We start from the raw sequence: 12740 nt of genomic DNA, 5'->3' as shown, positions 1-12740 counted from the left end.
TTTTTTTAACTAAAAATAAAAATATTTTCAAATATACCTTCTAGGTTTTGGGTTTTTCATGTTTCTCCAATGTTGACCGAGCTTCAAAAAAATTTTTGTACAGAGCCATCTTAGATAATCATTCAACCTAGAGAATACAAGTAAACTATGTAATTCTAAAAATACCAAGTAATTTCAAGTTTTAATCATGGAGCAAAGTTTGGCTTTTTGGTTTTAGTTTAGGACCTTTTGTGGATTAGGCAGGTTTAAGGTTTATTTTTGGAGATTTATGCCTTAAGGTTTGATTGAAAAAATAAGAAGAAGATGAAAATAGGAAGAGAAACTTGAAAGAGCTATTTCCTCCAAGATACGGTAGTTACATTCTCTTATCTGGTCTAGAGATCTTCCATTTAATAAGGAGGTCGTCTTAGATGCTTCTCCACTAACCCTTCTATCTTCTCCTTTCTGAAACCTCCATTGTTTATGAGTTGCAAAGTTTCAAAATGGGTTATGAATTTTGATTCAAAAATGGGCATAGAAGAAGAAAAATATTTTGGAAGGAAGATGGTCTTTTTTTCTTTTCTCATTTTTTTTTTCCCGGTTTTTGGAGGTGCAAAGGAAGACAAGGTAATTTTCATTTTTAATTAAAATAATAATACGGTGATGCGGTCAATTTTAAATGTTTTGGCAATTTGTTATTGGATTGGAGTGACAAATAAAAAAAGTGATCTGTATCGAGATTATGTAGTAATATAATTCAACAAAATATTAAAAACATGCACATAAGAATAAAAACAATTTTCATCATGAATATGATCTTTTTTAAAAAGGAAATACATCAGCATTATTGGGAATTATTGGAGACTATATTTTGAATTGAACATCTATTACATAAACATATAAGTCACATATACACCAATTTTTTTCAATTTTTATGCTGTGTAAATCACATTCCTCGTAACCAATTGAAATGCTTTAAAGACATGTGGCTACTAGCACAATGTATGGGTAAGATTCTTTCTTCCCCATTTTGATTTCAAAAACTTTCAAATGGAATTAATTTCGAATAAATATTCCCAATAAGTATCTAATATTGACATGTGCCAGTTAACAGATAGTTGAATACAAGTATAAAAATATATGATTCATTTATGTACAAGTACTGAAAGTGATGTAGGCTTGGGCCAGTTTTATGTGTTTGCAAATAGCGGCCCAGATTCTATCCTGAGTTCAGCAGTCTATCAACACCTAGTTTCATTTTTGAAATATTTGGATTTGCTTTTCCAAATTTCATTTTGTTGAGTTGTAATGCTGCTTTTATTTAGTTTTCAAGATTTCTTTAGCTGATGTTAGCTTCTAACGGTCTGAAGACTAGAAAGTGTAAAAACTCATGGAATGAGACAGCAAGGCAGTCTGCTAGACTAGAAAGGAGTTCAAACTGATATTTAAGCTCATAACTTTTTTTCAAGCTGAAGGGGGAAAAAAAAAGATTGTTATGAAAAATCTTTTCACGCTATGACTAGGGGGCATAAAGCTTGTTACCAAGGGAGGGCATAAATCTAGGATTAAAAAATATATATTTTTTAAATTTAAAAGACATAAAAGTTCTTCTAAAGAATTTAAATTTCGGGTTAAATTCATTTTACCCTCTAAACTTTAATTGATTGTCATTTTACCATCTAAATTAAAAATTTTGACACATTACCATCTAAACTATTGTTTTAGTGCCATTTTAATAAATTTGTAACTTCAGTTTGGAGCGGTTAACAGAATGCCTCACTTGTGTTGCTCATGACCTTCCTCACTTCTCTCAAAGACAAACTTCCAACACCTAAACCCAACCCAGAAGAAGGATTTGATAAGCTTCAACAATGATTCACTATCCTTTCTTCCATCTCAGTCTTGTAGGGTTTAGTTGCACTTATAAAAGGTGATGCTAATGTAGCTTGAAGAAATACCCACGTTACAAAAAAAAAAAAAAAAAAAAAAAGGATATGAGGGCTGCTTGAAGAAATAATAGCAGAAAAATATGATGAATATGAAAGGGATCTTTGGTTTGATCTTCTTTAATTGGACGAAATCTGTGATTTGAAAATTTAATTATTGCAACACGGGAAAGACGAAAACAGAGTTATGGCAATTGGCAAGCATTCAAGACGGAAGGGCAAACATATAGGCACGCGAGTAGATTCTCTATAGGAAAGAATGTAGATGTAGATCTTACTTATCTACATCTATCTCGATTTTTGTCTTCATCTTCTTTTTTCTTGTTCATCTTCACGATAAACCATTTATAAGCAAGGAAGCCATTGATGAAAAGGAAGCATATTTTAAACCAAAAGGCTTTTTTTTTTTTTTTTTTTTGGCCCTTGATTTTTTATTATGAATGATGTACATGAGGGCCTTCTGTTAGCCTCTCCAAACAGAGGTTACAAATTGTACTTGAATGATACTAAAACAATAGTTTGGGTAGTAATGTGTTAAAATTTATAATTCAGGCGGTAAAGTGACAATCATATTAATATTCAAAAGAATAAAATGTATTTAACCTTTAAATTTTCAACAGTTCGGGTTGCAATATTTGGGACATGACCAAGGGGGGATCTTTATTATGTTATGTTGCTGATATACTGTTTTAATGTAATGGTAGAAATTGACGAAATGAAAAAAATGAATGCTACCAATTTAGGTTCAAAGCAGAAACATTACACAGCATTATAGTGCAAACTTCATTAAATTAATGACACAAAATGAGCTACGTATCTCATATTCGCTAATTTTGCAAGAGCTAGTTGCATTTCAGAGAAGGTTCTTAATTAAATTAAGGTAATATATACCGTCCACCTTTGACCAATAGCTAATGACATGCTCCTCTCTTATTACCTGCCGCCTCGATAAAGCCTTTTGCTTTTATTTTATACATTCTGCTTTCTGACTTAGAGATATATAATTTCTTTAAAGGAACTTAATTATAAGATCTTATATATATGAAAATGCTAATATGAAAATCTGTTTGACTGACATGTTACTAATTTAGTTTTTAAAAGTTCGAAGAAATTTAAATAAAATCAATTAATAATGAAGGCAATTTAAGATTACTTCCAATCAATAATAAATTCTTATTGCATTTTAAAAAATAATTTTTTATTTATTTTATTTTATTTATTTATTAATGTTTTAGGATGAAAAAAAAAAAAGATTTTTATCCATTAATAATCATCAGAGCAGCTATACATATATATACCAACCTTGTTAGTGACGATTAATAATATAAAGAATTAGACGTGCGATTGAAGTTATCACATGTCACGGATATACAAACAAAATGAAAATGGATCAAAATATTTATATTTTTATTAAAGGAAAAGAAATCCAATAAAAAAAAAAAAAATTGGTGCCCGACCCACGTGATGAAATTGTGCATTATTGACCCCTGTGGTACTCTCCCACCGTAGAAACAATTTAAGGTGGTACCACATGTGGGTCCCATCTCTTTGTGATTTTTTGGCTGAATATCTCTTTGTGAAATCTTGTGTGAAAACGCAACTCTTGGGAGCACCAAAAATTTGCTACCCACGTCCATATTGCAGTACACTATAACATGTCTAATCATCCACCGCCAAAAGCATTTTACCACAATTTAAAGCTAATATTATATATATTTATTCGATGAATTAGCCAGTATTATATATCATTACATAAAGAGGATTCTTTTTGTATAATTATAATTATAATTTCACGTATATGTATATTTATATGCTTGTATGTAATCATTTGTAATACCAATGAATAGAAAATGGGTTAGGTATGTAATGGTGGCCGGATGAGCACGTGATCTAATTAAAAAGTTATATTTATCCCAAAAAAGAAAATTTAAGTGTGAATGTGGCTTATTGAACCAACTTCAGAAATAAAAATTTAAAAAAAGAAAAAAAAAAAAGGATAGAGATTCTTTTTAAAAAGACACCTCATATATTTATATTTAATTGTAACTTCTTTTTTTTTTTTTTGGTGAAATATATTTAATTGTAACTTATACATATGTTTAAGTTAATGCTTGAATGTGAATTGTAACATTAATAAATAGAAAGTAGGTTAAGTGGGGTATGCAGTGGCAGGATGAGCACGTGATATAATGAAGAAGTACATTGATTTGCCCCCCAAAAAATAAAACAAAAACAAAAAAATAAAAAAATAGCTTATTTTGACCATCGATTGATTATTATTTACTCCATACCCTTGAAACGCGTATGAAACGTGTTTCTTTGTGATAGATTTGAAAGAGAATTGCATTAGAGATATAATAGTGTAACAAACAACATAATTAAGTAACAAAAGTGCCAAAAAAATTATTGAGGGTCTGACACTTTCAAAAAGACACCCCATAACCCTAGAATGTGCGTGGTACATGCTTTTCTTTCTTTTCTTTTTTCTTTTTTTTTTTTGTGGGGGGGATAAATTTGAACTGGAATTAGGTTAGAGACATAAAGGTATAAGAAACACTACAGTTAAGGGACAAATCCAAAATGCCAAGAAAAATAAGACCAGGATAGCAATGCCAGATACTCTAAGTTAGGGGATTAAAAATGATAACCCTGTTACTTACTACATTAATTAACTTAGATAATATGTTGAGTTTTTCTATTGATATATTTTTAGAAACTAATTCCAATTGATTTCTAGAAAACTAATTCTTAAAAAATTAAATTTCAAAAATCGATTTTCCTTAAAACTTTTAACACTTTTTAAATGGAGTCTAAAGTTAAGGAACAAAAAATGATAACCGTATTATTTACTAGATTGATTAACTTGGATATTATGCTGAGCTTTCCAATTGGTATATCTATATATATATATATATATATATATATATATATGTATTGAAATTTTTTTTCCATTTGATATTATAAATAGGTTTACAATTAGGTGACATTATCAATAATTTATCTACAATTACATAGTTACTCTCAACATTATTAATTTAAGAGCATGTAACACGTTCCCATAAGTTTCTACTCTAATATAATACTGGCAAGAACACAAAGATTATTGATCAAACTTTCTTCTATGACCAGGGTCAAACCTAAGAGTAGTACAGTGGAAAATATATTTTAGTTATGTACTATTTTTATATATAAAGTAAAAATCAAAAGGAGTAAGAATAATAAAAGTGAATTAATTGAAACAGTTTTCTTGACACTATAAATAACATGGTTTCTGGACTGGACAACAATTCACAAATCTCTCAAACAAATCTCAATCTTTTAATTCATTATAAGGAAAAAAAAAAAAAAAAAAAATGAAGGTTGAGGCCTTTGACAGAGAAACAGTAAAACCTTCTTCTCCAACCCCTCACCATCTTTCAACTTTGAAGCTCTCTCTTATAGATCAGTATGCTCCATCTGCCATGTACACCCCACTACTTCTCTTCTATCCCAACACCATTAACATTGCCAATAGCTTCTCAGACAACCACCAAGCCACCATTGCTGCAGCTCAAAAATCCAAACGTCTGAAAAAAACTTTGTCACAAACCCTAACGCATTTCTACCCTTTAGCAGGAAGAGTGAGAAGCAACCTTTATATCGATTGCAACGATGAAGGAGCTGAATATGTTGGAGCCAGAACCAAATGTCCAATGTCAATGGTTCTGAAGAACCCAGATTCCGAGATGCTAAGAGAGTTCCTCCCCCTTGATACTGAAAGTGAAGAAGCAGGGACAGGTTGTTGTGGTTCTCTGACCACTTTAGAGAAGAAATATGAGAAGAAAATAAAAGAATTCTATTAATCTCTTAAAAATAGAATACAAAAATAAAAACTTCTCTCATGGAGGATTCTCTCTTGGAACCTCTCTCTTCACTCTCCAATTCTCTCTGGAATTGCTCACTCTTCTCTTAAGTTCTCTCTGGAACTTAAACAACTCTCTCTCTTGGAGTTTTCTCTTGCTCTCTTGGCTTGGTTTTCATGCAAAGGTAAGGAGCCTATTTATAGGCTTACAAGGCCACACTTTTCAACATCTTAGCCCACAATTGTTGATCAACAATGGTGGCTGTCAACAATGGTGGCTGTCAACAATGGTGGCTGTGGTTGGTGCGGCTGTGGTTGGTGAGGTTGGTTGGTGCGGCTGGACTTCACAATTCTCCCCCTCCAGCCGCATTTAAAACTGATGGTCATCTGCCATCTATTCCAGCTATGTCTCTGCATAGCTTCAGCTTCTCTTGAGCAACAACTTTTGTTAGCATATCTGCTGGATTCTCTTTTGTGTGGATCTTCAACAGTTTCAGCAACTGTTGACCTATTACTTCGCGTATCCAATGATAGCGAATGTCAATGTGCTTTGTACGGGAATGATACATTGAGTTTTTGCTCAAATCCATGGCACTTTGATTATCACAATGTATCTTGTAGTCTTCTTGCTTGATGCCCAATTCTGTGAGAAAACGCTTTAACCACAACATTTCCTTACCCGCTTCCGCTGCGGCAATGTACTCTGCTTCAGTAGTGGATAAAGCAACACACTTCTGCAATCTTGACTGCCATGACACAGCTCCCCCTGCAAAAGTGTAGAGATAACCTGATGTAGACTTTCTATTATCAGGGTCTCCGGCCATATCTGCATCTGTATAGCCTTCTAAGATTGGGTCACCTCCCCCGTAGCACAAGCACAGCTTCGATGTACCTTTAAGATACCTGAGAATCCATTTGACTGCTTCCCAGTGTTTCTTTCCAGGATTTGAAAGAAATCTGCTCACAACACCTACTGCATGAGCAATGTCTGGTCTGGTACACACCATTGCATACATCAGACTTCCTACCGCTGAAGAATATGGTACTGAAGCCATCTCCTCTATCTCTTCTTTGGATGAGGGGCACATTCTCTTACTCAACTTAAAATGATTTGCAAGTGGAATGCTGACCGGTTTGGCTTTATCCATGTTGAATCTCTTTATCACCCGTTCAACATACTTCTCTTGAGATAGCCATAACCTTCTATTTTTCCTGTCTCGGATTATTTGCATTCCCAAAATTTGTTGAGCTGGTCCTAAGTCTTTCATATCAAAAGATTTAGACAATTCTTTCTTCAGCTTACTAATCTTCATTGCATCTTGTCCAACGATCAACATGTCGTCCACATATAGCAAAAGTGCAATGAAGTTTCCACCTGAAAATTTTTGAATATAAACACATTGGTCTGCTGCAGTCCTTTTATAGCCTTGACTCACCATAAACGAGTCAAACTTCTTATACCATTGTCTTGGTGCTTGCTTGAGGCCATACAAGCTCTTCTTTAGCTTGCATACGAGGTTTTCTTTCCTTGAAACCTCAAATCCTTCTGGCTGCTCCATGTAGATTTCTTCATGTAAATCACCGTGAAGAAATGCTGTCTTCACATCCATCTGTTCAAGCTCTAGGTTTAGACTTGCTACTAAACCAAAAATGACTCGAATTGAAGTCATTTTTACCACTGGTGAAAAAATCTCATCAAAGTCAATTCCTTTCTTCTGAAGAAATCCTTTGACCACCAATCGGGCTTTGTGTTTCACCACCCTTCCGCTGCCATCTTTCTTGAGCTTGAACACCCATTTATTCTTTAGTGCCTTCTTTCCTGTTGGAAGCTCAACCAACTCATAAGTATGATTTTTCTGCAAGGATTCCATCTCATCTTGCATTGCTTGCAGCCATTTTTCCTTCTCTTGATGAGAAACAGCTTCCTGGAAACTCTCTGGCTCCCCTTCTTCAGTAAGCAGAATATACTCAGATTCTGGAAATCTCTTTGATGGAATTCGGCCTCGCTCAGATCTCCGAACTTGCAAACCACTGGTTTCAGGAGGTGTACCATCATCTGACCGCTGTGATGGCCCTGCAGCTGCTTGAGAGGATTGAGTCTCCCCCTGCTCAATATCCCCTTCTTCCTCCTGGTCTGCTTCTGGTATATCTTCATGCACCTCATTATCCTCTGTGGCTATCTGGGCTGGTGCTGAATTAGGACAAAAATTCTCGGCACTAGAACTACAATTAGGAGACATTCTGGGCTTTTCAATGTCTTCCATTTTCTGGTTTTCTTGGAATACTACATCCCTGCTTCTAATAACCTTCTTGGTTTTCGGGTCCCATAACCTGTATCCGAATTCTTCGTCTCCATATCCTATAAAGATGCATGGAGTAGATCTTGCATCGAGCTTCTGTCTGAGCTCCTTGGATACATGTACATAAGCTATACAACCAAACACTCTTAAATGAGAGTAGGAGGGAATCTTACCCGACCACACTTTCTCCGGAATTTCAAAATTCAACGGTACTGACGGTGATCTGTTGATTAAGTAACAGGCGGCACGAACAGCTTCTCCCCAGAATGGCTTTGGCAGCTTAGCCATACTGAGCATACTTCTGACCTTTTCCATAATGGTTCGGTTCATTCTTTCTGCTATTCCATTATGTTGTGGGGTGCGAGGGACCGTCTTCTCATGTCGAATGCCGTGTCTTCTGCAGTAGGCATCGAACTCCTTGGAAGTATATTCGCCTCCATTATCTGAGCGGAGACATTTCAGCTTCTTTCCTGTTTCACGCTCTACCATGGTATGAAACAGTTTGAAGTAATCCAGTACCTGGTCCTTTGTCTTCAAGAAATATACCCACACCTTCCGTGAAGCATCATCAATGAAGGTCAGGAAATACTTGTTGCCACCTAATGATTCCACCTCCATGGGACCACAAACATCAGAGTGCACCAGACTAAGCAACTCTGATTTTCTCGATGCAGAGAAACTGAAGGAGACTCTATGTTGCTTACCAAACAAGCAGTGATTACAAGGATCTAGCGCAGCATCCTTGCAAACAGTGATAAGCTTCTTCCTTGCCAAAGTGGTCAATCCTTTTTCACTCATGTGACCGAGTCTCTGGTGCCACAGATTTTGAGACGCCTCTCCTTCTGCAATATTGAGGCTGTCTGCACATATCTTCACATGAGTCTTGTACAACGTTCCACAAATATGTCCTCGGGCAACAACTATGGCACCTTTCGTCATTTTCCATGTGCCTTTGCTGAAGTAGTTGTCATAGCCTTGCTTGTCTAAAGCTACTCCCGAAAGTAGATTAAGCCGAAGATCTGGAACATGACGGACATCCTTCAAAGTGATTGTACAACCAACATTCGTTTTTATCTGAATATCACCAGTTCCCATAATCTTTGCGAAACTGGAATTTCCCATCTTTACTGTACCAAAGTCTCCTGCTTTGTACGTTTTAAAGAAATCTCTGTGTGGAGTGACATGGTAGGATGCTGCAGTATCGACTACCCACTCAACATCTTGGGTTGATATATGAAGGCATGTCTCTTCTTCGGTGGAGCAGAGCGCCACTTCTCCTGTACAAGTGACTAGTGTCTCTCCATCCTTCTTCGGCTGATTACCTTGGAGTCTCTGCTCTCTCAACAACTTTCTGCAGTTCTTCTTCATGTGACCCTCCAGGCCACAATGATAGCACTTATACGATGATTTTCTACCATCTGTAGATCTGCCTCTGCTCTTGCTCCTGCCTCTCCCCCTATCTCGACCACCTCTTTGCTGTCTTCCTCTCTCTGTGACGAGGGCATGTGACTGATCCATGCCAATGTCCTTTCTCCTGGCCTCTTCATTAAATAGGGCATCCTTAACCATAGACAGAGTAAGTTTGCCATTCGGGGCCGAATTGCTGAGAGAGACTACCAATGTCCCCCAACTGTCTGGAAGAGAGCTTAGAAGTAGGAGGGCCTGATCCTCATCCCCTAGTTGGTAATCCACAGCAGATAGTTGATTTACCAAGCTCTGGAACTCACTGGTATGCTCGGCTACAGAAGTTCCACTCTGTAATGTTAGATGTACCAATCGCTTAAGCAACAGGGCTTTGTTCCGAGCAGTCTTGGCCTGGTACATGTCCTCCAATTTTGTCCAGAGGGCATATGCATCCGTTTCCTTCGCTACATGATGGAAGACACTGTGGTCGATCCATTGCCTGATCTGACCGATCGTTTTCTTGTTTAATTTCTTCCATTCTGCTACTTTGCTGGGATCGGGGTTTTCGCCTTTAGCTTCTATAGGATCAAACAGATCCTTACAATTGAGGAGATCTTCCATCCGAGGTCTCCAAAGTGTATAATTTGTGGCAGTGAGCTTAACCATAGCTCCCGAAGATGATTCTTCCATTGACATTATGGCTTGACCAAAATTGGAGCTGAATTTGGCAAAACGGAGTTAACCGTTGCGTCCGGAACGGCCGAAAATGGTGGACTTGACTCTTCCGGGGTCAAAATATAATTACCAGAAATTTTGGGGCAAAACTGTAATTTCACAAAATTTCTGGGTCAACCTGCAAATACAGAAACTTCAGGGGTCAATCTGTAATTTCCAATAGTTCAGGGGCTTCACCGTAATTTCAGAAAACTACAGGGGTCACTCTGTAATTTCCAATAATTCAGGGCTGTTCCGTAATTTCCGAAACTTCAGGGGCTTTTCCGTAATTTCAGAAAATATTGCTGACGTGGCAGATGGTGCTGACGTGGCACCACGTGGCAGATGACGTGGCGACACGTGGCAGATGACGTGTCGGCTGGCGTGGCAGATGACGTGGCAGGTGTGCTGACGTGGCTGCTGACGTGGCTGATGACGTGGTCGTCTTCAACCTCCAGACGGCGCGTGCGGCGCGTGGGCGCGTGAACAGTTGCAGAAAAATTTCAGGCGGCGCGTGCGGGCGCGTGGGACGTTCGTTTTCTCTCCGGCGAACTTCGTTGTTCTCCTCTCGTCGGGTACTTTCACCTGGGATTGTCAAATTAATTATTTGAACAACTTTCCGAAACACCAACTTGAAGAACAATGGCTTTGTTTCTTCAAATTTTGGACCCAAGCTCTCAACCAGGAGCTCTGATACCACTTGTTGTGGTTCTCTGACCACTTTAGAGAAGAAATATGAGAAGAAAATAAAAGAATTCTATTAATCTCTTAAAAATAGAATACAAAAATAAAAACTTCTCTCATGGAGGATTCTCTCTTGGAACCTCTCTCTTCACTCTCCAATTCTCTCTGGAATTGCTCACTCTTCTCTTAAGTTCTCTCTGGAACTTAAACAACTCTCTCTCTTGGAGTTTTCTCTTGCTCTCTTGGCTTGGTTTTCATGCAAAGGTAAGGAGCCTATTTATAGGCTTACAAGGCCACACTTTTCAACATCTTAGCCCACAATTGTTGATCAACAATGGTGGCTGTCAACAATGGTGGCTGTCAACAATGGTGGCTGTGGTTGGTGCGGCTGTGGTTGGTGAGGTTGGTTGGTGCGGCTGGACTTCACACAGGTCCTCTGGTGCTTGTCCAGGTCACGTTCTTCGAATGCGGTGGGATGGCGATAGGGCTGTGCATCTCACACAAGGTCGGTGATGCATCCACATTAGCCACGTTCATGAAGGGCTGGGCTGCAATGGCGGCGGCGGATCTTGGTTCCGGTACTACTCTGCTTCCTGAATTTGGTGCTGCATCTCTTTTCCCACCCATGGAACAGTACTGCTGTTCGGGGGATTCGAACTTGGAACCTTCTTCTTTAGATTTGGTTAAGAAAAAGTGTTCGACGAAGAGGTTCGTTTTCGATTCGTCGAAGATCGAAGCTCTTAGGAGTAAAGCAACAAGTGAGAATGTGGAAAAACCAACAAGAGTTGAAGCGATTTCCGCACTCATTTGGAAAGTTGCAATCCAAACATCAAGAAAGATGAATTCTATGAGGCCTTCTGTGCTTTGCCAATGCATCAATTTGCGTAAACAAATGGTTCCTCCCTTGTCCGAGAATTTTCTCGGGAATCTAACGGATTACTTTGCTGTGAAGACAGAAGGAAGTGAAATAGATTTGAAAGGCTTGGTTGCTATGTTGAGGAAAGGAATGGAAGGGTTTAAAGAAGATCATGGAAAAGGAAAATTTGATTGGGAAAGGAGAAAGGAAAAACTAGAAGTGTTTGGAAAACTTCCTAAAGATGATGGAATAGACAACTATAATTTCAGTAGTTGGTGTAGGTTTCCATTTTACGAGGCTGATTTTGGATGGGGAAAGCCAATATGGGTTAGCATTGCTGGTATGGTTTTCAAGAATATTATCTTTTTGTTGGATACAAAAGATGGAGATGGAATTGAAGCTTGGTTCATTTTTGAAGAAAATTATATGGCCTTATTTGAAAGCAATAAGGAGTTGCTTGCTTTTGCTAGTTTGAATCCAAGTGTCATCTAGTTAGTCTTAATTAAATTTGAAGTACCAAATATATATAAATTATCTGTCAAATTCCATCACACAGTTTATATTGGATTCTATGTGGCTTGTGGTAATTGGCTGCTAAAAAACTCAATGTAAACTATCCAATAGAACGCATTAAATAATTTTAATATATATATATATATATATATATATATTGCTGAGAGAGGATGTTTTATCACAAATATATAGTATCCAGCTGCTGTTTTAGTGTGAAACAATTATGGGCTTTGGAATTTCCCAAAAATTGATAAAGTTGTTGTAATTGTTGCTTTTGTACTCTGAGAGAGTTTATCTTTATCGATTTTTTTTTTCCCCTTTTCTTATTTGAATGTTTATCAGTATTTCATGCATGTATTTAGATTATTAGTTGGTAAATTTGATTAAAGTTGTTAATGGTTTTTAGCCATTTTTTATTTTTTATTTTTTTTGGTATAGTTGAGCATCTGAGAGCAATTTATTTTTTGGGGTCTATCTCAATTCTCAAAATAAGTGGGTTTAGA

The 12740-nt window shown here is 37.0% G+C and overlaps 1 protein-coding gene across 1 annotated transcript; it reads left to right on the top strand.

Moving 5' to 3' along the window:
• Positions 1-5210: 5210 nt before the first annotated feature.
• LOC107422497 (BAHD acyltransferase At5g47980) lies at positions 5211-12628 on the top strand. The gene is made up of 2 exons (XM_060815306.1): positions 5211-5702; positions 11300-12628. Exons 1-2 carry the CDS (start codon positions 5279-5281, stop codon positions 12214-12216), a joined length of 1341 nt encoding a protein of 446 aa, XP_060671289.1. The 5' UTR covers positions 5211-5278; the 3' UTR covers positions 12217-12628.
• The last annotated feature ends 112 nt before the right edge of the window (positions 12629-12740 follow it).

The sequence above is a fragment of the Ziziphus jujuba genome, chromosome 3 (assembly GCF_031755915.1).
Source record: "Ziziphus jujuba cultivar Dongzao chromosome 3, ASM3175591v1".
Taxonomy (NCBI): Eukaryota; Viridiplantae; Streptophyta; class Magnoliopsida; order Rosales; family Rhamnaceae; genus Ziziphus; species Ziziphus jujuba.
Note: the sequence above shows the minus strand (reverse complement) of the source record. Positions and strands in the feature narration are given on the sequence as shown.

Bases quoted from the DNA above. Each gene is read 5' to 3' on its own strand.
- LOC107422497 (XM_060815306.1), top strand. From the start codon at position 5,279: ATGAAGGTTGAGGCCTTTGACAGAGAAACAGTAAAACCTTCTTCTCCA. The intron at 5,703-11,299 runs GTTGTTGTGGTT...GACTTCACACAG, and splicing joins AAGTGAAGAAGCAGGGACAG to GTCCTCTGGTGCTTGTCCAG.